This window comes from Lepus europaeus, chromosome 13 (genome assembly GCF_033115175.1).
Source record: "Lepus europaeus isolate LE1 chromosome 13, mLepTim1.pri, whole genome shotgun sequence".
In the NCBI taxonomy this organism is placed as follows: Eukaryota; Metazoa; Chordata; class Mammalia; order Lagomorpha; family Leporidae; genus Lepus; species Lepus europaeus.
In genome coordinates, this window is record NC_084839.1 from 35,778,087 (window position 1) to 35,804,252 (window position 26,166).

Genomic DNA, 26,166 nt, shown 5'->3' on the forward strand with positions numbered 1-26,166 from the left:
ATTCTTCATAAACATGTCTATTAATTTGAGTGATCATTTATAAAAGCACCTATACATGCTCCTATACCAGTCCTAAAATGTTGAAGTCCTGTTTTAATCGTGTTTTCTCCTTCCTAATGTTTCTCCACAAAGCCTTGTCAAAGTGTTTTCCAATATGCTCACCACCTTCAGCTTATTCCAAATAGTTTTCTTGCATAGTTCCTTGAATCCTGGGGTTCTGATAGGTCAAAAGCACTTTCTTAATAATACTAAAATACTATTTGCTCCCTTTTATTGTTCTGACATTTACACTATGATGTCACACCAATGGTGAGACAACCACAAATGCATTAGCACAAAAAAGCAAGTGGGCCCACAAATGCACCAGTAGTCACCATCTTCTTCATTGAGGGCAGGGGAAAGCCAGTTTCATTTAAGAATATTCTGTTGAGCACAAACGTTATGAGTTTTCTTAAACCATTACCCTTGAATACTTGCCATTTTAGTATCCTCTCTGATAAAATGGGAAATATGCATAGGGCATATTTGCTGCACAGTTTAGTGCAATGGTCATCTCCACAGCACTTGTGTGAGTGAGCTGCTGGCTGACCTAACCCCTTCTTTCACAGAACACCAGTTTTATTCAAAAGAATGACAAATTATGGTTATTTAAGTGTGGATACTTCACAGGCAAGTTCTTGAAAATTAATTAAGCCAATCTGTTACTTTGATGAAAACAACTGACAGTACTGCAAGTGATGCATCCAGCACTTTCAGGCAGTAATTTTTATCTTGAAAGACATATATTACTTGAATCACTATCTCAGGACTTTTCTGATGAAAGTAGTAATGATTTCTCATATTGTATAATGAAGTATGGCAACTTTATCAAGATCTGGATAATTCAGTGAATTTTTATTTTCCAAATGACCATGTATGATGTTAAAAAAAAAAAATCAGGCATTGATTAAAAAAAAAAAAAAAGATCCATTTCAAGTCCAAGAAGAGACAGATGGTTCATAGTTTAGCATAAAGGTAGGAAAGCTCCTTCAGAAGGTCTTATTTGGATTCCACACTGTACCTAAGACCTAAGCTTTAAGAAGCTGCTACCTGTCAAGTTGTACAGATGGACCAGGGGGAATAACCAAAACTATCTGAAAAGGCTCTCAAAATATATTTTTTAAAGATCTATGTATTTGAAAGGCACAGTCATAGAGACAGAGAGAAAGAGATCTTCTGTCTGCTAGTTACTCTCCAAATGCCTGCAATGGCCAGGGCTTGTCTTGGTGGAAGCCAGGAAACTCCACCCAGGCCTCCCACGTGGGTGCAGGGGTCCAAAGACATGGTCCATCTTCTGCTGCTTTCCCAGGCATATTAACAGAGAGCTGGATCAGAAGTGGAACAGTAGGGACTTGAACCAATGTCATAGGAGGCAGCTTAACCTGCTGTGCCACAACACTGGCCCCTATCAAAATATATTTATTTTTCAACTACTCACTTGTAAGAGACCAAATTTTCCTCACATTTATAGCAACCACAACAAAATATCACAACAAAGTGAATGAAGAAATAGAATGGAAAATCTGTTTTCTATTTTACCAGATAGTAAAAGAGATTTGCAAAATGTACAACAATGTCATTTCTCACTAAATGTTTGTCAGAAAAATTGGTTATTTTTCATAAAAATGTTATGTCAACATTTGATAGGCTTATTCTTCTTTTAAATATTTAGTTATGAATATTTAAATTTCATATTTTAATAAATCATTAATGAATATAATTGCTGTCACTTAATAAACATAATTGCTAATATGGTAAATAGCAATAGATCCAACATAAACATTGCAATATAAACATTATTTGGATTCTCAATAATTTATAAAAATGTGGAGGGTGTTCTGAAACCAGAAAGTTTAAGACTTGTAGATTCTATCCAGCAAGTCTCTGTTCTCCTTCCTCTCTGATCTGTTCTGTCAGAATAGCACTGAGCACTTTCAGCATTACCACTCCTTATACAAAAGCCTTTAGTGTTCCCAACATCTCCCTTCTTCATATCTAAACAATTCTGTCTAGCTTTTAACAAGTATATAAATTAGCCCTACCCTATCAGGCAAGTCTGATTTCTCCATGCTTCCCAACACACACCTTCCTTCCATGGCAGTCAATCCTCTGTTTCCCTCCCCAAGGCTTTACCTATGTAGTTATACCCACCCTCCACTTCCTCCTCCACTTTCCTTCTCTCTCCCCATCTTCTGCAAGCTGTGAAAACTTTATTCATCCTTAGAAACTAGACAGCAAGAGGGACAGCATCTTGAATGCTGGGCCTGAATTTTTCCTTTGGTTTCTAGGCAATGAAAATTCTTGGGCAAGGGAAGGTGAATGATTACACAGGAAGGACTTTCTTGCAACCTCAAATTTCTTTTTCTTTTTTTTTTTTAAACTTTTATTTAATGAATGTAAATTCCAAAGTACAGCTTATGGATTACAATGGCAACCTCAAATTTCTAAGAAGAATTTAAACAAACAAAATAAATGTCTTATTTTAATATACCTAAATTTATGGTGAAATCTAAAATACTTCCACAGAGTTTAAGAGCTAAGGTAGGCATGACATTGTTATATTAAGAATCCAGGCCTATAATTTCAGGTCAAGCAGCTGAAACTCTGAAACGTGGCATCTTCCAGAAAAAGAAAAGAATGTAAAAAAAAAAAAAAAAAATTAAGGTAGAAAAGAAATGTCATTTCATCTCTTGAATTACAGACTTTTTGTATTGTTGAACAGTTACCTTCTTAAAACTCAACCTATAGCCGGCGCCGTGGCTCAATAGGCTAATCCTCCACCTTGCGGCGCCAGCACACCGGGTTCTAGTCCCCGTCAGGGCGCTGGATTCTGTCCCGGTTGCCCTCTTCCAGGCCAGCTCTCTGCTGTGGCCCGGGAGTGCAGTGGAGGATGGCCCAAGTGCTTGGGCCCTGCACCCCATGGGAAACCAGGAGAAGCATCTGGTTCCTGCCTTTGGATCAGCGCAGCACGCTGGCCGCGGCGGCCATTGGAGGGTGAATCAATGACAAAGGAAGACCTTCCTCTCTGTCTCTCTCTCTCACTATCCACTCTGCCTGTCAAAAAATAAATAAATAAATAAATAAAACTCAACTTAATCTTATGTCCAAAAAACAAAACAAAATCTGTATGTGGGTCATGTGTTTGGTGCAACAGTTTTAAGCCACGCCTTGGGACACTCTCATCCTGTTATCAGAGTGCCTAGATACTATCCCAAGCTTCCCTTCCAATTCCAGCTTCCTGCTACATCTGAAAGATAGTAGGTCACAGCTCAAGTACTTATGTCCCTACCACACACATGGGAGACCCAGATTGAGTTCTGGAATCCTGGCTTCAGCTTGGTGGGAATTTGGATGGGAGATGGCTCTCAAATTAAGTAAATATCTACATAACACATACAAACAATATGTTAGCAGTCCATTGATTCAGTCACTACAGTTTGAGTCTTTCTTATCTAAACTACTTGGACCAGAAGTGTTTTTTGTTTTTGTTTTTTAAGATGTACTTATTTATTTGAAAGGCAGAGTTACGGAAAGGCAGAGGCAGAGAGAGAGAGGGAGGGAGGGAGAGAAAGAGAGAGAAAGTCTTCCATCTGCTGGTTCACTCCCCAAATAGCCACAATGGCCAGAGCTGGGTTGATCTGAAGTCAGGAGCTTCTTCCAGGTCTCCCACACAGCTACAGGGGCCCAAGGACTTGGGCCATCTTCTACTGCTTTCCCAGGCCATAGAAGTAGAGCTGGATTGCAAGTGGAGCAGCCAGGACTCGAACCTGTGTCTATAAGGGATGCCAGCACTGAAGCCGGAGCCTTTTTCCACTATGCCACAGCACCAGCCAGCCAGAAGGGTTTTAATTTAGGATTTTTTTTTAGATTTTGGAATACTCATAAATACACAATGAGACATTCTGGGGATGGAACAAGTCCAAACACAAATTCATTTATGTTTCACATGCACCTTATAAACACAGCCTGAAGGTAATTTTACATATTTTCAGCGCACCTGTGCTTTGTGACTCATCACATGAGATCAGATACGCAATTTTCCACTTGTGGTGTCATGTTAGTACTCAGAAAGTTTCGGATTTTGGAATATCTCATTTCAGATATTCAAATTAAGGATGCTCGACCTACAGCTAGTCATTAAAAATCTAATGAAATGACAAAGTATCTTCATATGCATATGAGTTATAAAAATCGTTTAATATGCGGAAGATACTCAATTCAACCTACAGATTTGGATTAGGTCCAGTAATGATTCACAATGTTTAATTCATTTTGTATTCATTACTGCCAGAGCTCTAGGTCAAGCCTAATACCACCTTCTCCGTAAAGCTTGTTGTGATTTCTCCCAACCAGAAACAAAGCTCTCCTTCCTTTAAACTCATGTAGCTATGGTTTGTTTCTATCACATCAGTCCATTTATTCAGTCTACAAATATTTACTGAGACTCTAACACAACAGTACTTCAAAAAAAGTAAGGAAAATGCATGTTTAGAAAAAATACATGATTGTATTTCAAAAATTTTTTGTACCAACATAAATTTACCTTCTAATTCCATTTTTTTCTCAAACATTCTGAAGTGCCCTTGTACCTGTCAGGTGTTCTCTAAGGCTTTAGAACACAGCAGTGAATAAAGCAAAATTACCAGCTTCCTGGATTTGTACACATGTGGGGAGAGACAGTTAATAAGCTAATAAATATGTGGTGAAACATCAGATGAAGAGCAGTGCTGAATTTTCTATGAAGCTAACACAACTTAAAAGTTCATGCCCTATCACCTGCACAGGGCTCTCTCAGAGCTGCAAGGACAAGGAAAGCTTTTTAGGTGAAAAGGAGGAGCCGGGTTGTTATCAGGAAGTATTTTATGTGAACACTCCTGATTAAATGTGTAAAGGGACCTGCCTCTAAGGTGACAAATACAAGGATATTTCAAAAAGTTTGTGGAAAATCTGAACTAAGACATAAAAGTTTATTTTTATGTAGAAAATATTTTGAAATTCATGCATAAATTCCTTTTAACATGCATTTCCATGAACTTCCTGAAGACTACTCATATTTTGGAAGGATATCTTTTCTTGTTCTAAATAAATACTCACTTTCCAAATTTTTATTCTAATTTATTTTTGTCTCAATAAGGGCCCCTAAATTGTATAAACTTCAGGCCCCACAAAATCTGGATCCACACTGAGTAAAGGCTGTAAGTGGGTAGAGGAGTGCTGTTTTTTATACAGAACAAATCCATTAAAAGGTGACATTTGAGCTGAGACCTAAGGGAAATGAAGCAAACCATGCAGATATTGGGAAAGCAGGAAAATGGAAAGCAATAGCAAAAAACCTGAGACAGAGCATGAAGAACAGAGCAGGTTACAAGGACAGTAGCAGGAGAAATACAGAATAATAAATAACTCTAGAATATTACCAGTTGACAATGACTAGTGTCAAGCACTGTTCTGAGAGCTTTTCCAAGCAATCTCATTTTACAACTAAGGAAACTGAAGCACAATAAGAAGGATTAAGTGATTGGCCCAAAGTCAAAGAGCTAGTGGGTGGTGAAATCAGGTAGTCTGGCTTCTGCATCCTGTTCTTAAATCACCATACCATGCTACAGAGGGGCTGGTGGCAGAGATTACAAAGCATCCAGAGAACCTCTCAGGTAGTAAGAGATTTAATATGACAGAAATGAGGAATCCAATAAGGTTTTGATCTCCAACTATGACTTCAGAAGTAGGTACACCTTTTCTGTTCGTGTAAATACCAAGTACTGAGCCTTGTTATTTTTGCTGCTCTACTCAAAGTCCCTACCACATTTCCTTTCATATTATAGCTGTTAAATGTATGACGGTGGTTCAATATTACTTTTATGAGAGGACTGTTCATTCTCAATGTAGAATAGTACATTAGATATGTTTTCACAAATAAGTACTCAAAAAGATCAAAACATGTAGCTAAGTACCTTCCTTAGGGAAACATTTGTATCAAAGTCAGATAGCCTTTTTATTTGTTTGTTTGCTTTTGTTTCTTAAGAAGTTACCATGCGATCTGTTCCACTATTACTTTCCATCTCAAATACAAGCTACTGGTGGGAAATTCTATTTTAATCAACTTCAAATAATCTTTGTGAAGTTTGAGGCATTTCTTCTGGTCTCTCTAGACTTTATCCTCCTCTGAGCGTAACCACAGCTTTCTTTCCTAAATGCTTAAGATCTTCATGTTCCTTATCAGCAGTGAGGTTTAAGAACTAAGTTTTCCTGATTTTCTGATAATACTATAAAGAGAATTGAAAATGAATCTTGATGTGAATGGAAGGGGAGAGCGAGTGGGAAAGGGGAGGGTTGTGGGTGGGGGGGAAGTTATGGGGGGGGGGAGCCTTTGTAATCCATAAGCTGTACTTTGGAAATTTATATTCATTAAATAAAAAAAAAAAAAAAAAGAACTAAGTTTTCCAGAAAGTTTATTTAAAATGCTATTATGGAAGTCTTTGATAATATTAATCAGAATATACTGATAGATGCAAAGTTACAAATAAGCCAACACACAATTCTTTCCAAGTTAATTTCTTTATTTCACTGTCCAATCCTCAATATTTCTCTTGTCAGCTTTCATAGGAAATCCAAATCTATTTATGAAGTCTACCATGTGAATGATACTTTGGAGTTTGGCAATACTACAGACCCTGCTTCAGAGAGAACGGTTTGCAAACACACACAGATAAGTCATCAATATAAACACTTCCAAGCACGTGCTACAAGAAACCAGTACCAAAGACAAGTGATAGATATTACAGAGAAGAATCTCATCTACTAAGCTTGCAGTCTGCTGGGTGAAGCAATAATTAACAAGTTTCTTTGCGTCAAGACTTCTCAGTCTCTAAAATACTCATGATACTGCTTTCCCACAAACATCCCAACCATGCTTTTGAAAATGCCTGTGTACAGAATGTAGCAAGTGCCAACAAAGTCCAGTCCAGCAGTAAAAGATGACTCCAAGGCATCAAGCCTTTGCTAATTGTCAACACTGGGGCTTTTGACACAAGCTGGATTTGAGGGAAGGCATACATTTGGAGGAAGATACAGTCTGGAGAGAGGTCAGCTTCAGGCAATGGCCTAAAGCTCAAAAGAAAGCACAAGGCTTGAGACAGAGCTTGGAGACCACACAGGGAACAACCTCCAGATAAGGAGGAGGTTAAGACACTTCCTTTAGGGACACATTCAGACTCTTCCCTCAAAACCTCCTATGCCTTACCCTAACTCCAGCTTTACTATCTCCTGCTTCTTTCTAGCAATAAACCTAGAAAAATATCAAAACATAGACTTTAAGGGTAGGAATAATAAATTGGAAAACAACCCGAGAAAAAAATGGCACCACACATGTGAAAATGCTATTAAATGCTGATAATGAGATCTAGTAGAGCACTACCTAATTTCTCCAAGAAAACTTTCAAATGACAATCCTCAGATCATTTGTTGTTTTCTTTTTTTGGATCATGGACCTCTTTGAGAAAACAATGAATGGTATAAACTATGTCTCCAGAACATGAATACATGAAACACCAAGCCTTTTAATTTCAGGGGAGTCCATGGGCCTCCTGGGGCCCAACTACAGAGTCCTGGTTGTCAACCTGTAGGTCCCCAGGTAACCCCAGCTGTAGATTTGTGACAGATAAAGCCTGCACAGCTAGGGGAGCTTAAAAGTGAGGTATGAGTTTAAAAACAAACAAAAAACAAAAACAAAAATCCCTTGTGTCTTCCAGCACTTTAAGACAATGCAGATAAAGGGTACATTGGCAATGGCCTGGAAATAATAAAGATAACTTATGTGTGGGGAAAAACGCTTGTCATTTATTTAAAACAGAAAGGCATATGGTGAAAATAATATCTTCAAAACAAACAGCTCCAAGAGACTAAGTGTTTTCACAAAGTTGCATAGCTAACAAATCCCAGATCACCCACATTCTCCTTCAGCCTTTTTAAACTAAACTATGCCACTCAAATACAATTAATATGCTCGTACATTGCATAAGATACAGTTTTCAAAATAAAAATCACTACAAACACCAACCATCCAAGAATGACTATAAATAATTAGGCCTCTAACTCATTTACTTAATCCAATCATTCCATTTTTAGCACCTAAGCACTGACAAATTAAGGAGCAAATTATATGTATTAGCTTTTGAAAACAAAATGCACTCCTCTCTAATGAACACAATTTATATAAATAATAATCTAAAGTAGCAAAACAAATATGAAAAATATGTATCTTTATAGCTTGAATTTGATTATGGACAAAAAATACAATAATACAAAAAATACAAGTTTAAGCTTTGGGTTACTTAGCAGGCAGGGGTATGATGCCATAAACCACAGGGGGTTTCTCTGCTTTGGGTCTCTGCTATCAGGTCTGGCAGGCTGGGGTCAAGCATCTCTTGTATGATGTCTGCTTGGCAGACAACAAAAGCAGTGAGGCCCAGCTGCACCCGAGGGACTGGATAGTCCAACTACTACTTAAAGATCCACACTCACTCCAAATGTGGCCACAACTCTAATGCTGAACTAAATGCGTTCCTCAATTTCTCCACTGGAAATGTGGTACTATATAATCTGCCAATCCTGTCTTTGTAGACAGCTGCCGAGTGGTTAAGAATGGAGTCTAACTGGTTACAATTTTGGCTTTGCCACCTACCAACTTTGATAGGTTACTTTAATTTCCACATGCCTCAACTTCTTCAGCTGAAAAATGGAGTTAATAACAGCACGATATCATAGGACTTTCAGGCTTAAGTAGAAACAGTGCTGGGTAAGTATTAAGCACACCACATAATGTTAGATAGTATTATTATTTTAAAGTGATGACAAGATTAATCAACTTACTGTACTTCGATTGCACTTAAATGTCCTTATGACATTACATGCCCTAAACTTTACTACTAGCCATTTCTTAAAATACACTAAATATACAGCCAATTACTCCTGTAAAGAATTCTAAAAAAAATTATCATACATACTGCCACCTAAGATCTATACATTCATAAAGTTTTAGTTAACTTTTCTTCTAAATATAATTGGGCTTCCCCAACCATTCACTAGTACTTGGACCATCAACTTCTATTTTCACAATCACCATATTCCAAAACATTATTTTTTTCCTGAGCTATTACGATGGTCACCTACTATTCTTCCCCTCCAATCTACTCTTCACACTGCAGTAGAAAAGATCTTTAAAAATCCAGGTCTAGAGGGCAGGCCTTTACCTCAGCAATACAGACTCCTGTCTTCTACATGACAATTCTTGGATCTGATACCTGGCTCTGGCCCCCCCCCCCCCTCCAGCTTCCTGCCAGCGCAGGTAGGCAACGGTGAGTTCCCCAAGTAACTGGGTTCTGGCCACTCATGTGAGAGACCTGAACTGAGTCCTCAGGTCCCAGCTCTGGCTATTGGGCAGATTTAGGGAGTGAATCAATGATGGGAGCTTTTTCATATTTTTCTTTCTACTTCTTTCTCCATTAAGCTTTACAAAAAAAGTAATTAAAAAAAATCCAAATCTAATTCCACTCCCCTGTTTAAAAACTAAAACAAAACCCTGCAATGGCTCACCACTTAGAAGGACATAGTTCTATCTCCTTATAAGAACTAAGAGCCCGGCCAGATCTGGAACACCCTCCCTCTGGCTCCTCAGGCCATTAAAGCATTCTTTCAAGTCTTTACCCACTCCTTTAGGGGCCACCACACACAGGCTTCCTCTCTCCAGAATTCCCCCCTCTTGACCCTGCTCCAACTTTCAGACCTCAGCTGAGAGGTGATGGAACCTCTGAGTTCCCACAGATGATCAGGCCTTCCAAGTGACATGCTCTCATAGCCCTAATCCTCTTCTCCGCCGTATAAAACTGCATTTTAATAAAAGTTAATAATCATCTGTAGAGTTAAATGCTGCTCTTGTCCAAAAAATGTATGTAAACTTCAAGTCAGATCTGAAACCACATCTTACTGCTACAACCATGCACACAGTACTTTACACAATTTACGTGTACTCAATCTATCTGTACTGAGATACACGACTGAGAAAAGCAAAACATCAACAGCACAAGATTAATGCAGAACACTGGCTGCATTACCCTACATATCTAAGTCACTATATGCATTACATATAGTCACTATATGCCAGAGTGAAACCCTATTGCTTAAATACAGGCAAAGCAAAGTTAAGACTAAAGTTTCCAATGTAGAATTCTCTTTGTGCATCCTCAGGTGTTAGTGAAACAGGAGGAGTTCAACTTCAGTTACCAGTAAGAAGATACACAACTAAATCAAGACTGCTGCCACATTTGGCAAGATTCTCCTCTCTTGGCAGCCTTTGCGAGGCCAAGAGTTGAGCTGGCCAGGCAAGACTGATTTATCTTCCCACATTTAGAAGTGGTCCCTCTACAACAGGAATGCTGCACTGCTAATGGACTTTGAATTCTAACCTTGTCCCAACCAGTACCTTTCTTTAAGTATCCAGTTCTTAAAAAACAAAAACAAAACAGCTGATTCTTGTGTATGACTGATAAAAGCAAGTTTAATGTGGGATCTCAAAATTCGACTTGCATTAAACAAAGTAGCATTCAACTCCCCTCCCAAAAAAAAAAACACACCCACACGCTAACTACATGTCTTTTACAAAAGACATTCATTACTTAGAAAATTAAAAGAAACTGACATGCTGATGCTTTAAAAAAAAAAAAAAAAGCTAAAGGTTGTGGATGGAGGTTGTCCAATGCAATGAGCAGCAGGCCTGGTGGGCAGCAGCTCCCCACTTGGAGCGGAAGACCCCGGGTGCGGTTGTCACGCAGCTTCACCAATGCCAAGCCCCTGCCGTCCTGTCCGTCGCACTGACCCTGGCCATGCAACAATCACCCAGCCCCTCTGCTCACCAGGAGGAGCGCCGGCCAGCTCCCGCGCAACCCCGGCCCGGCAAAGGCGGGCAAGAGCGGAGGTGTCAAAAAGCGCGGCTAAGGGAGGGCTCAGGTAAGGACTGCGAGGTCTCGGGGTGAAGCGGCTGCCCCCTTTGTTCCAGCCCAGGCATCCGGCCCTCGGCGCCCCGTCCTCCTCCTCCCCCACGGCTCCCGGGCGCCGGCGTCTCCCGAGGACCCGCGGCGCGGCCCCGGGCGTCGCGACTCCGCGGCGCCCCGGCCCTCCCCGCGGCGGGTGGCGACCCGCGGCCTCGGCGGCGCGCGGCCCCTGCCCTCACCTTGTAGACGTCACCGTAGGTGCCGCTGCCGATGCGCTGAATCAGCTCGAAATCCTCCTGCGGGTTCCGGCGGGACAGATCGAAGCCGGGGTTCATGGCGGGCCCCAGGTGCCCCCCGCCTCCCTCCCGGCCAGGGGAGGGGGGGCGCTCAGGGGGCCACACGGAGAGTGGGCGCCGCGGCCGGCCCCCTTGCTCCCCCGCCGGTCACAATCGCCCGGCTCCACGCTGCGGCCGCCGCTCCCCTCACGCCGCCGCGGACCGCGACGACCGGCCTAACCGTCCCCGCCCCTCGCAGCCAGCCGCCGGCCGAGCCCGGGTCACACCCACAAGGAGAGGAGAACGCTCGCAGCCCCTCGCTCGGGGTGAAACTCCAACATGGCTTCCGCTTTCGCCGCTCCTCCCCCTCCCCTTACTCCGGCTCCTCTACTCCTCCTCCTTTTCCCGGCCCGGGCCCGACTGCGCAGCCGCGATCCCGGTGGGAGCGTTCCCAGGCCCCGGCGCGCGCCCGGCGCCGCGCGCGCTCCCAAACCCCGCGCTGGGCCAGCCTCGCTACGCGGTTGGCGGCGGACGGGCGGCCAGTGGCGCGGCCCCTTCAGGCTCCTGAGTTCCTCGGCTCCCGCAACAACAAAGTTGGGAGGCTGTAGTATCTGGTCCCGGTCCTGAGCAGGTGGTGTGGTTTTAACTGGCAAGACAGCCAAGTCCAAACTTTTGTGTTTTTTGAGCACCTCCACAGAGTGCCACGGCCTTTCTGGGGTTGCGGTGGGGGAGCCCTGTCCCTCACCCCCAAACACACACACACACACGCGCAGGACGGTGGGCTGTGCCTGCTCCGGTTCCCGACACCCGGCCCTCGGGGGGTAACCCTGGGTGGACGGCGTGGGAGGCCGGCGGCGCGCGGAGCGAGGCGGTGACTGACCTCCCTCACCGGAGGGCGGGGACCGTGCGAGCTGTCAGGCGGCCCAGCAAACGCGGTGCAGGCTGCAGCGTGGACCACCACGTCCACTCCCGCACCTGAAAGGCAAACACGTGACAGCCCAGGAACGCTTCGGCTGCGACCTTCCCTAGCCAAAACTCCACCCTGCCGAAGACGGCGACTGGGAGCCTGGCGTCCAAACTTCAGGGACACCAGCACCGACTGGTAATACTTGTGCAGGGAAGCCTGTGGGGAGCAGAGGGTTACTTTTCTCAATACGCTGCCCACATCAGTTGGGAGAATGGCCGCGTCCTTGGCTTTTACTTCAGAAATGCTAAATTCTCTAAGAAATTGTTTGCCCAGAGTATGTTGTGACTGAAAGGTGTTGGCACGCGGTCATCTCTAAGCGTATACAAGTCACCTTTCAACTCTCTAGTTTTTACTAATTTGAAAGCATCAGTAATATGAGAGGATCACTTAAATTACTGTCCCTGGAGTGTGGACCATTGGGTTTCTTCTAGATGGTTCTATTGTAAGGCTCTAGTATTTTGTTCTGGTTTTTAAGATTTATTTATTTGAAAATCAGTCTGATGGAGAGGGAGAGACAGAGAATCTTTCATCTGCTGGTTCACTGCCCGGGTGGCCTGCAACAGCCAGATCTGGGCCAGGGAGAAGCCAGGAGCCATTAACTCCATCGTAGTTTCCCACATGGGTGGCTGGGGCCCAAGCACTTGGGCCATTTTCCCAGATGTATTAACAGGAAGCAGGGTGGGAAATGGAGTAGTCAGGACTCCAGCTGTGGCTTAACCTGCTGTGCCACCTGGGGCTCCAAGGCTCTGGTGTCTTGAGAATTATTACACTGTTGGCAATAAAGGTTACTCCGTGGTTAAGAAAACTGCTTTTGCTGGTTTAAAGTACTTGGGATAGGAGGAAGACTTCTTCCTTCAGCTGGTCCAACATTTGCAGAATGTTTGCCCTGTTTAGGCCAAATATGAAGATCATTAGCCCAGAATTCAGACAAGCAGACCTAACAAACTTTCCCAAATAGGAATCAGCTCTGCTCTCTTTCTCTGCCTTTTTAGTGCCTGAAAGGCAAATTCTCTGGACTAAATGCTGTACAAGAAAGTTCTAATGGTTTCGCTGTTTTGTTTGCTGGGATTATCATCTGTGCAGATAACTTTGCATTTGCATCACTAATAGACTTCTTTCAAAGGAAAAAGACATTTCAGTAGAGTTGGAACACTCTCTAAAAGTTTTGTTTGTTCCATTTTGGCAGGGCCAAGTTGGTCTTTTTGAAAAGAGGTGGATTTTCCTGTGAGGGCCTGCTTCGCAGTGTGAGTTACAACTTAAATAAAAAGGGCTTTTGTATTTAACTGCTCACAAAGAATAAAATATTTTTCTTCTTTGTAATATACTTATGACCAAATGTACGCTCTCTTTTTCTGTTCTGACATTCCTCACCTTTTTTAGAAGTAACACTAGCCATCATACTTTCACTGAATCAGAAAGAACTCCACTCCTCTATGATTAGAAACATCCTTAGAAGTCATCTTATCTTCTCAGTTCAGAAATCGCTTCTATGGTACCTCTCCTGGATTTATTGCCCTTGAATACCTTCAGGACAAGGGCACTCTCTGCCTCTCAGAGCAATCCCACTTCATTGTGAGATAGTGCTCTTGTGAATGATCATAAAAACTAATAAAAAAACAATATCTGACATTACCAACTGCTAACCAGGTGCCAGGAACTAAGCCAAGTACTTTCCACGCATTGTCTCATTTAATTCATACAAAAACCTAATGGCATAGATAATATCTCCATTTTATGAAGCACAGATAAATTACACTGTTCAAGATAACACAGAAAACTCCAATTTGAAATGAAGCCAGACTCTTACCCTCTGGTCTATACATTTCTCTCTCTCTCTCTCTCTCTCTCTCTATATATATATATATATATATATATTTGTATATATATATATATATACACACACACACATATACACATATATATTACATATATATAATTTATTTCTTTATTACTCAGAGGAGAAGAAAAGCTTTCATTTGCTGGTGACTCCCCAGATAACTGCAACAACCAAAAATTTAGGGCCAGACCTGAACCAGGAACTCAGTCCACGTCTCCTGTGTGGGTGCCCGGCACCCAACTACTTGAACCATCATCACCCCTGCCTTCACATTAGCAAAATACTGGAATCAGAAGCCGAGCCAAGACTCAAGCCCAGGGATGTGGGCATCTTAATGCTTCTCAATCACTAAACTAAATGTTGGCCTCACTGTATATATCGTATAATACATCTTATAATATATAATTTCTCTTACGCTAAGCGCAAATCTGCCTCCCTGTAATATATTTAGAGGTGATGATTACTAGATTCTGGTGGTACAGAATGCAGAAAAGAAAATCATGGTTCCTGTTCTTGAGGAGTTTGCAGTTTGACAAAACAGTGTGAGAAGCACTGAGGAGGAGCAGGAAGGTCGACTGGAAGCAGATTCAGGAATGAGGTTGAAACTGATCCTTGAGGAATATGCAAAAGTTAGCCAGACAACAAGAGAAGACGGCATGCTCCAGAATGGCCACTGAGCCCCAGCCACTTAAAGCACCTATCGAGCTAAGTGTCACACAGCAGGGAATACAAAAAGGCTGAGATGGGTAGCAGCCCCCAGTTGCCACCATATCCAGATTCTCCTGTTGGTCCATCTTTCAAGTCCTCTTCTCTGACAGCCCATTGGTTCTACTTTGTCTTTCTTCTTATTATTAATTTAATTTTTTACTTCTTTATTTTCATTTTATTTGTAAGAGAGGGAGCAAGAGAACTCCCATCCACTGATTCACTCCTTAAGTGCTCACAGCAGCTGCGCTGGACCAGGCTGAAGCCAGGAGCCAGAAACTCAATCCTGTTCTCCCATGTAGGTGCCAGGGACCCAAGCATTTGAGCCATCACTTACTGCCTCCAAGGGTGTACATTACCAGGAAGCTGGATCCAAAGTGAAGTAACTGGGAGTTGAACCAGGAACTCTGGTATGGGATGCTGGCGTCTCAAGCAGCAGCTTGATCTGCTGTGCTGCATGCCAGCCCCATTTTCTGGCTTATTGAGATCCCTGTTTGACACAACCACCACTCAACTTTTCAGTACACCAACAGCTCTGAATAAGGTACACTGAGCAAGCTTTAGCTCAGGAAGGCTTACTACAACCAGGTTGTTCACTGGGGAAGAGACTCAGACACAACACACATGTGAAATAATAGGTGTATACAATACAGTTACATCTGCCTAAATTATGAGAAGAGAGGGAAAAGGAGCAATGAGACTAAAAAAGTTAAATTTATTTTTTTAAAATTTTAATTTCAGTTTTCCCTAGCTTTACTGAGGTCTAATTGACAAAGCAGGATATATTTTCAGGATACAATGTGCTGTTTCGATATGCATTGTGAAATGATTCCTAAAATCTGGCTGAAAAAATTTATAGATTCAAACATACTTAAGGAATAATAGGATGCAGTCCTCAGCACAGAAGATGCCCCTTGGGACACCGGTTTCTCATGTTGGAGTACCTGGGCTTGAGTCCTGACTCTGCTTCTAATTCCAGCCTCCTGCTAATACATACCCTTGGAGGCAGTAGATAACAGCTCAAGTACTTGAATCCGTGCTACCCATAGAGACCTGGGTTGAGTTCCCAACTCCTGGCTTTGACCTGGTCCCACCCTGGCTGTTGTGGACATTTGAGGAATGAACCTGTAGATTAGAGATCTCTCTGTGTCTGTCCCTCGCTCTGTCTTTCTGCCTTTCAAATAAAATGAAAATAAATAAAATTTTTAAAATGTTTATCTTCTGAACTAGTATGATTTTGAGAATATTTTCCGTTGTGTTAAAGGCTGACTTGCATGACAGTCATGGGGATGAAGATAGGATTTAGGAAGCTATTGTAACAACTTTTTATTTTTTTTTTTAAGTTTTATTTATTTATTTTGAAAGTCAGAGGTGGAGAGATCTTCTGTCTGTCTGCTGGTTCACTCCACAGATGGCCACAATGATCAGGGCTGGGCCAGGCCAAACCCAGGAGCCAGGAGCTTTGTATAGGCCTCCTACTTGGGTGGCAAGGGCCCAAGTATTTGGGCCATTTTCTGCTGCTTTTCCAGGGAGCTGGACCAGAAGGGAATCAGCCAGGATACAAACTGTCGCCCATATGGGATGGCAGCATCGCGGGCAGCAGTTTGGGACATGCCGCAACTCTGTCCCCTGTAACAACTTTTTAGAGACTCTGAATTAAGGCCCAGAGTACTGAGGATAGAGAAAAGGAAAGACCTCAGAGATAATTGGGAAATAGAAACTACAGGCACGGGGAGGTGAGGATGCAGGTAGAGAACTCAGTGACGTGGCAGAGACATGGGAGGAATACAAGCTTCTCTGACTTAGGCAGTTTCTGAGGATTGTGATAGCATTTGCCATATGAAAGGGAAATGGTGTCATTTGTGGGAGGATGATTGTATGTTGTACCTGTTAAGTTTGAGGTGCCCAACTAGAAATGTAAAGTTAGTGATAAATGTGTGGGTCTGAAACTTACAAAAGTTCTCAGGGCTAATTTTTATTTTTGGGGAAGCATAATTCAGAAATATCGAGAAACTGTCATGTGCTAAACATTGTATTAGGTTTTGGTGATATAGTAGGATATGGCACCTGGACTCAACTTGGGAACACAGATGTGTTCTCATGTAGTTATAGCAAAATAGGTACAGGGGAGCAGAGCTAGAATAAGATACCAGATGCATGTTAGGTTAATAATTTGGTTCTTGGCCGGCGCCATGGCTCAACAGGCTAATCCTCCGCCTTGCGGCGCCGGCACACCGGGTTCTAGTCCCGGTCGGGGCACCGATCCTGTCCCGGTTGCCCCTCTTCCAGGCCAGCTCTCTGCTGTGGCCAGGGAGTGCAGTGGAGGACAGCCCAAGTGTTTGGGCTCTGCACCCCATGGGAGACCAGGAGAAGCACCTGGCTCCTGCCATCGGAACAGCGCGGTGCGCCGGCCGCAACGCGCTACCGCGGCGGCCATTGGAGGGTAAACCAACGGCAAAAGGAAGACCTTTCTCTCTGTCTCTCTCTCACTGTCCACTCTGCCTGTCAAAAAAAAAATAATAATAATAATTTGGTTCTTTTTCATATGTATGTATGTCTATATTTTTTAAACCACTATTTTTTTTTTTTTTGACAGGCAGAGTGGACAGTGAGAGAGAGAGACAGAGAGAAAGGTCTTCCTTTTTCCGTTGGTTCACCCCGCAATGGCCACTGCGGCCAGTGTGCTGCGGCCGGCGCGCTGTGGTCAGCGTGCTGCGGCCAGCGCACTGCGCTGCTCCGAAGCCAGGAGCCAGGTGTTTCTCCTGGTCTTCCTTGCAGGTGCAGGGCCCAAAGATTTGGGCCATCCTCCACTGCACTCCGGGGCTACAGCAGAGAGCTGGACAGGAAGAGGAGCAACTGGGACAGAATCCGGCTCCCCTACCGGGACTGGAATCTGGGGTGCCGGTGCCGCAGGCGGAGGATTAGCCTACTGAGCCTAAACCACTATTTTTAAAAATACTGCCTCAGAATTAAACCAATAGTATTAAGTAGAACAGACAAAAAAAAAAAATACTAAGAGGGACAATGTATCAAATTGTTCATCAACAGTCAGGGCAAGGGCTGATCAAGTCATGGTTTCTCACAGTGTCCATTTCACTTTAACAGGTTTCCTTTTTGGTGCTTGGTTAGTTGTCACTGATCAGGGAGAATATATGATATTTGTCCCTTTGGGACTGGCTTATTTCACTCAGCACAATGTTTTCCAGATTCCTCCATTTTGTTGCAAATGACCGGATTTCATTGTTTTTTACTGCTGTATAGTATTGTATAGAGTACATATCCCATAATTTCTTTATCCAGTCTACTGTTGATGGGCATTTAGGTTGGTTCCAGGTGTTAGCTATTGTGAATTGAGCTGCAATAAACATTAAGGTGCAGATGGCTTTTTTTGTTTGCCAAATTAATTTCCTTTGGGTAAATTCCAAGAAGTGGTATGGCTGGGTTGTATGGTAGGGTTATGTTCAGGTTTCTGAGGAATCTCCAGACTGACTTCCATAGTGGCTTAACCAGTTTGCATTCCCACCAACAGTGGGTTAGTGTCCCTTTTTCCCCACATCCTTGCTAGCATCTGTTGTTGGTGGATTTCTGAATGTGAGCCATTCTAACTGGGGTGAGGTGAAACCTCATTGTGGTTTTGATTTGCATTTCCCTGATTGCTAGTGATCTTGAACATTTTTTCATGTGCCTGTTGGCCATTTGGATTTCCTCTTTTAAAAAATGTCTATTGAGGTCCTTGGCCCATCTCTTGAGTGGGTTGGTTGTTTTGATGTTGTGGAGTTTCTTGATCTCTTTGTAGATTCTGGTTATTAATCCTTTATCTGTTACATAGTTTGCAAATATTTTTTCCCATTCTGTCGGTTGCCTCTTCACTCTCCTGACTGTTTCTTTTGAAGTACAGAAACTTCTCAATTTGATGCAATCCCAATAGTTAATTTTGGCTCTGACTGCCTGCGCCTCCAGGGTCTTTTCCAGGAAGTCTTTGCCGGTGCCAATATCTTGCAGGGTTTCTCCTATGTTCTCTAATAATTTGATGGTGTTGGGTCATAGATTTAGGTGTTTAATCTATGTTGAGTGGATTTTTGTGTAAGGTGTAAGGTAGGGGTCTTGCTTCATGCTTCTGCACGTGGAAATCTAGTTTTCCCAGCACCATTTATTGAACAGACTGTCCTTGTTCCAGGAATTGGTTTTAGATCCTTGATCAAATATAAGTTGGCTGTAGATGTTTGGGTTGATTTCTGGTGTTTCTATTCTGTTACATTGGTCTATTCATCTGTTTCTGTACCAGTACCATGCTGTTTTGATAACAACTGCCCTGTAGTATGCCCTGAAATCTGGTATTGTGATGCCTCCGGCTTTGTTTTTGTTGTACAAAATTGCTTTAGCTATTCGAGGTCTCCTGCGTCTCCATATGAATTTCAGCATCATTTTTTCTAGATCTGAGAAGAATGTGTTTGGTATTTTGATTGGTATCGCATTGAATTTTGTTCTACTTAATACTATTGGTTGAATTCTGTAATTAATACACAGTTATTCTTAAGTGTTGAAACTTAACTGAAAAGTGATCCCTGTTAAATATAAGAGTGGGAATAAGAGAGGGAAGAGATGTACAATTTGGGACATGCTCAAGCTGACTTAAAACCAAACGGTAGAGTTAGAAACATACCAGGGGATTCCAATTCAATCCCATCAAGGTTGCATGTACCAATGCCATCTCACTAGTCCATTTGATCAGTTTCTGTTTACAATTGATCATAATGATAGGACTAAGAATCAAAAGGATCACATAAACAAGACTGGTGTCTGAAAATACTAACCGATAGAACAAAAAAGGGAGAGAACAATCCAACATGGGAAGCGGGATACACTGCAGACTCATAGAATGGCAGATATCCTAAACAGCACTCTGGCCTCAGAATCAGCCCTTAAGGCATTCAGATCTGGCTGAAGAGCCCATGAGAGTATTTCAGGCAGGGAAAGCCAAGACACTCTGGGAAAAAAAAAAAATGACCTAAATGAAAGATCTCCGGGAGTGAGATCCCAGTGGAAAGAACAGGTCATCAAAGAAGGAGGTACCTTTCTCTGAAGGGAGGCGAGAACTTCCACTTTGACTGTGACCTTGTCTAAATATGATCAGAGTCGGCGAACTCAAAAGGCTTCCATAGCCTTGGCAACTCATGACAAGAGCCTAGGGTGATTACTGACACCATAAACAAGAGTGTCAATTTGTTAAGTCAACAACAGGAGTCACTGTGCACTTACTCCTCATGTAGGATCTTTGTCCTTAATGTGCTGTACATTGTGATTTAATGCTATAACTAGTACTCATTCAGTATCTTTCACTTTGTGTTTCTGTGTGGGTGCAAACTGTTGAAATCTTCACTTAGTATATACTAAATTAATCTTCTGTATATAAAGAGAATTGAAAATGAATCTTGATGTGAATGGAAGGGGAGAGGGAGCGGGAAAGGGGAGAGTTGTGGGTGGGAGGGAAGTTATGGGGGGTAAAGCCATTGTAATCCGTAAGCTGTACTTTGGAAATTTATATGCATTAAATAAAAGTTAAAAAAAAAAAGACTTTCAAAATTAAAAAAAAAAAACAACCTATTTAAAAAAAAATACTGCCTCAGACTGTATTTTACAGGTGAGGCAGAACTCTGCTTGGGAGTCTTCAGGTGTCAGCTCTTGGCCTCTCCTCTGTTATTCTGGGAAATTCAGCTCAGCTTCCATGTTTGCATATCTCCTGACAGTATTTCTTTTTATTTATTTGACAGATAGAGTTAGACAGTGAGAGAGAGACAGAGAGAAAGGTCTTCCCTCTGCTGGTTCACACCCCAAATGGCCACTATAGTTGGAACTATGCCTATCCGAAGCCAGGAGCCAGGTGCTTCCTCCTGGTCTCCCATGCGGGTGCAGGGACCCAAGCACCAGGGCCACCCTCCACTGCCCTCCCTGGGACATAGCAGAGAGCTGGACTGGAAAAAGAGCAACCAGGACTAGAACCTGGCATCCTTATGGGATGCTGGCACCACAGGCGGAGGATTAGCCGAGTGAGCCACGGCGCTGGCCCTCTTTTTTTTTTTTTTTTTTTTTTTTTAATTTGAAGCTCAGAGTTACACAGAGAGAGGTGGAGAAAGATAGAGAGAGGTCTTCCATCTGATGGTTTACTCCCCAATTGGCCACAATGGCCAGAGCTATGCCAATCTGAAGCCAGGAGCCAGGAGTTTCTTCCAGGTCTCCCATGCAGGTGCAGGGTCCCAAGGACTTGGGCCATCTTCTACTGTTTTCACAGGCCATAGCAGAGAGCTGGATTGGAAGAGGAGCAGTGGGGACTAGCACTGGCACCTAAATGAGATGCCGGTGCTTCAGGCCAGGACGTTAACCCCCTGTGCCACAGTGCCAGCCTCCACAGTATTTCTTAATGAAGTGTTTATTAGCAATTTTGTGTGGGATAATTTTTTCTTATGTGGGATGATCCCCACAGATTATAGTAACCCTGCTCCTCCTCCCCCCATGTCATTACTGCTTCCCGCTGTGCTGACATAAACACAAAAATGGACACATTATCAAGGCCTGGGGTTTGACTGGATAGCTGCGGGTGACTAGACTGAGAATGTTTTCTTATTGTGTCTCTTGGGAGAACCATCACCAACACCAAACTGTTTATCAAAGTATTCCTGTGTTGTGGAGTATATTCCCTGAAATTCTGAAATGTGAAGTTTGGTTCTTTTTATTCCATCTCTAGTGTCGAGCACCCAAGTAGTTTTTCACTGTCCTCTATGGATCCACAGCCAATTCCACCTGTCTATTATCACATGTTTCTTGGATCACTTTGGAAAGCACTGAGTCTGATCTTTGCAGGTTATGGAAGTCTTCATGGAGGAAGGAACATCTAAGCTGAGACTTAAAAGACAGATGTGGAATTAGCAAGGCAAGAAGGTGTATTCCACGCCAAGTGTAGAAAGGTTGCATTCAGGGCCGGCGCCGCGGCTCAATAGGCTAATCCTCAGCCTGTGGCACCGGCACACCGGGGTTATAGTCCCAGTCGGGGTGCCAGATTCTGTCCCAGTTGCTCCTCTTTCTGTCCAGCTCTCTGCTGTGGCCGGGCAGTGCAGTGGAGGATGGCCCAGATCCTTGGGCCCTGCACCCCCGCATGGGAGACCAGGAGAAGCACCTGGCTCCTGGCTTTGGATCAGCGCAGTGCGCTGCCCGCAGCACAGCAGCTGCAGCAACCATTGGGGGGTGAACCAACGGAAAAGAAAGACGTTTCTCTCTGTCTCTCTCTCTCTCTCACTGTCCACTCTGCCTGTAAAAAAAAAAAAAAGAAAAAAAATAAAAGAAAAAAAGAAAGGTTGCATTCAAAGAAATGAAAATAGCTCTGTGGTGAAGGAGGTAACACTTGACTGTGGAGGGGGAAGCAGGCAGTAGTCTATGAATGAGCATGCAAATCACTTTAAATTATTTGGATTTTTAAATGCTGAACAAAAAGGAGCTATTGATGGAATTTTAGCCCAAGAATAACATGATCTTATTTGTGACTCACCAGCTACAGTGTGGAGAATGAATTGGAGGCCGTTGGCAGGTCTTCAGACGTGATGGAAGATGGTTAGGGGACTACTGCAGAAGTATAGGTGAATGTGGTGACCAAATCAACAAACAGTGATGGAAATATTTGACACTGTGAGTTGAGATGAAGTCTCATGGAGAAAATATATGCTATAGGCAGAAATGCAATTCCTAGAGAACCCCAACATTTGGAGTGAGCACAGGAAGAGGTCCCAACAAAGAAAGCTAGGAAGATGGAACCAGTTATGGTGTGTGGGAGTAGAGTGATGTGGTAGCCACAGGCTCAGGTATCCCTTTGAAGAAGTACCTGCTGCAAGGGACATGATTGGCTAACAGTCTCCAGCCACCATGTCTTTTGGATACATCACATTGCTTATCCAGAAGTCTCTCCCTCTCGATGTTCTAGCCAATGACTGAGAATGGCCATTCTTGCCCAATGAAGTTTTCCTTGATGGGCAATCTTTGCTCTGGTGTTCCCCATTGGCCAGTCTACACCTTTCCCAGATGTGCTTTGCAGACAGGCTCTTCCTACTCAATCATTCCTTCTCTCATTCTTCCATATACAGTAAGACACGCACTGTAGTCCCAGGCCCTTCCCACCTACTCTTGCACCTGTGACTCTTCATCCTTCACAGGTGTTTCCATCGATAAGTGTTTTATACTTCTCTCTTTCTCTCAAATAAGTAAATAAAAATGTAAGAAAAAATATCTTCACATTTCTAATTCAATCTTTTTTTAAAAAATTTTAAAATTTTTTTATTTTTTGACAGGCAGAGTTAGACAGTGAGAGAGAGAAAGGTCTTCCTTTTCCATTGGTTTACCCCTTAAGTGGCCGCTACGGCCAGCGCATTGCAGCCAGTGCGCTGTGCTGATCCAATGGTAGGAGCCAGGTGCTTCCTCTTGGTCTCCCATGCGGGTGCAGGGACCAAGGATCTGGGCCATCCTCCACTACACTGTCCGGCCACAGCAGAGAGCTGGACTGGAAGAGGAGCAACCAGGACAGAATCCGGCGCCCCGACCGGGACTAGAACCCAGGGTGCCGGCACTGCAGGTGGAGTATTAGCCTAGTGAGCTGTGGCGCCGGCCCTCTAATTCAATCTTATCATCTGCTGAACTGATATAAATGTTATCAATGAAGCAAAGGAATTTTAAGAGGCAAATGGATAAGCAGTGTCAAAGAGACTACGAAAGAGGGTGACAGAAGTATATCATTGATTTGTTATTATGGTCAGTACTGACTTAAACAAAGTTCATATTTCCTCTTCTGCTATTTTGTCTCCTTTTAGTTATATTCTTCCAAATTCTTTTCAACTTTTTTCATATACCATAATAGCCAAATATCTCAATTGCACACATTTAATTTGTTGATATCTTTCTAAACTTAGGCACTAAGACTTAGGCTCAGTGTTCCAAATTCAGTCAAGTCAATATTGAATATGAGGGGACTATAACTACCAATTATGTGAACACTCTGTTGTAGCCTTTGCTTTAATTCAATATTTTAAAGTCTGGTGACTTGCTTTAGTTGTTAATTTTTTTGAAATGCAGAGAGAGAGGGAGATATTCCATCTGTTGTTTCAATTCCCAAATGCTCACAACAGCTGGGACTGAACCAGACTGAAGCCAGGTACCAGGAACTCTATCTGGGTCCCCCATGTGGGTGGCAAGGACCTAAGCATTTAAGCTACCTTCCCAAGGTGCTCATTAGCAGGAAGCTAGATCAGAAGTGGAGGTGGGACTTGATTCCAGACACTTTTATATAGGAAATAAACTTCCCAACCAGCAACTTAACCTGCTCTGTTATAACACCCTCCCATTGATCTGATTCAATTGTTTTTTTTTTAATTTATTTTTATTTTTATTTTTGACAGGCAGAGTGGACAGTGAGAGAGAGAGACAGAGAGAAAAGTCTTCCTTTTTGCCGTTGGTTCACTCTCCAATGGCCGCCGCGGTTGGCGCGCTGTGGCCAGCGCACCGTGCTGATCCGATGGCAGGAGCCAGGTGCTTCTCTTGGTCTCCCATGGGGTGCAGGGCCCAAGCACTTGGGCCATCCTCCACTGCACTCCCTGGCCACGGCAGAAAGCTGAACTGGAAGAGGGGCAACCGGGACAGGATCGGTGCCCCGACCGGGACTAGAACCCGGTGTGCCGGCGCCGCAAGGCAGAGGATTAGCCTAGTGAGCCGCGGCACCGGCCCAATTGTTTTTATAGCCATAACAAACTCAGAGATACTGTACTGTCCAATTTCAGGAGATGCTATTCAGATTGTAATCTGTAATTACATAACCCTCAACTCCAACCTGACCCCTGGATCTTGATCAAAAAACTCTCCCAAAAACATATTTGCTCCCCTTTGAATCACATGCTCACAGATGTTCTTGAACCATAGTGCCATTCTAACTGGGATCTTAACCCTAGGCCAAACATCTACCCCTTGCTTCATAAAAAAAAAAAAAAAAAAAAGTACTTGAAAGACAATGAGACAGAGTGAATTTCTTAAAAATACAAAAATACTTTGTATGTTAAGTTGGGATTCATCTGGTGGTGTGAACTTTCTTTGTTGAACATCTGATACTGTCAGAATAGTTTTAACATGTGTTGATGGCATCATTGTTCTCATTGTGTAAGGAACCAAAGGAAGGAAACTCATGAAAATTCCCCCCTTTGTATTTTATTTACAAAAGGGTAAGATTTTACAGGACATTTGTGAATAACTCTTTTTAAGGCATAAGGGTGGAGCTGCAGATAGGGGGTACGTGTCTGGAAATGTTTCTATGGACTTGTAGTGCCTGGAGGTAGAACACTCTTATAGTGCTGATGCCATTATTTAGAGTGTATGTTGCCGCTCATGCAAGGAGAGCACTCTCCTGCTATTCCAAATATACCCCAAACACCATGTCTGCAAATCTGAGTGTGGTCTGTTTTCTGCTATGTGGTACAACCCTCTTAATTGGTCTCTCCAGCCCCAATCTCTTCCTCTTCTGATAATATTGCACCTGGCCAGTAAATGAGCTTCCAAAATATCAACAATGGAAATATGGAAGTCTTAAGGGAAGGCTAAATTTGGAATAAAAGTGAGTTCACATTTAGGCCTGTTGATTGGAGGGGCTAAGAGGCCATTCAAGGAGCGGCTGTTGCAAGGATAACAACAGATGTGATACAAAATGCATGAGCATCTATTTAAGTCATACAAGGGAAGGTGATCAGTGCATCATGAGATCTGAGCGAAGTCTAAGTGCATAGAGCTGTGGTAAGCAATCTTTTCATTTATTTTGTAAGCAAGGACCATTTAAAAATAGCAGAGAAGGGTCTTGTTTTTTAAACATCAAAGTGAAAATAATATCACTAGATTCCATGACAAAAATGTATACTGTGAGATGATTTATGAAGGTGTGAAAGTGTTTTCCAGCCTTTCCTTGGCCTATTTTTGACATGGAATTTAGGGAATGGATACTGGAGATCTGAGTGCAGGAGATAAGTTAGCCAGAAAGGGGCTAAGTCAACTTTAAAAATGTTGAAAAAAGGGAGAAAGGAGAAACTAAAAATCCAAAAAGTTGAGTATTAGAATAAGAGATGTTGGACTTGTTTTTGAGGACTGGAGAATAGGATGGAATTTAAGTGTGGCTCTTTACCTTTAATGGATTCCTCATCAATACTTTTTGAGAATTGCAAGTAAGGATTAGAATGACTTTTCTTAATTACCGTGTCATCTTATAGGGGACCCTGGGCAGAATCTGAGGTGTGTGGGACTTCAAGATATATTAGAGGAGAAAGAAGAATGCCAATAAGAAATTTG

At 42.8% G+C, this 26,166-nt stretch overlaps 2 protein-coding genes across 9 annotated transcripts in view; one reads left to right on the forward strand and one right to left on the reverse strand.

Annotated features, from left to right (window-relative positions):
* Positions 1–11,483, reverse strand: part of MAP4K3 (mitogen-activated protein kinase kinase kinase kinase 3) — a 206,656-nt gene extending 195,173 nt beyond the window's left edge. Inside the window, exon 1 of one of the 2 annotated variants that reach the window (XM_062209309.1) lies at positions 11,264–11,483. In XM_062209309.1, the coding sequence (XP_062065293.1) occupies positions 11,264–11,359 (96 nt within the window). In that variant the 5' untranslated portion in view covers positions 11,360–11,483. The remainder of the gene's footprint in view (positions 1–11,263) is intronic. The other variant, XM_062209310.1, reaches the window with a different exon arrangement.
* Positions 10,822–26,166, forward strand: part of TMEM178A (transmembrane protein 178A) — a 324,154-nt gene continuing 308,809 nt past the window's right edge. For 5 of the 7 annotated variants that reach the window (XM_062209322.1, XM_062209326.1, XM_062209318.1 and 2 more), the window contains exon 1: positions 11,814–12,401. The gene's annotated coding sequence lies outside the window, so the exon portion shown is untranslated. Of the gene's footprint in view, positions 11,041–11,813; positions 12,402–13,452; positions 13,511–26,166 lie in introns of those variants that run through there. The other 2 variants (XM_062209319.1, XM_062209320.1) reach the window with 2 other exon arrangements.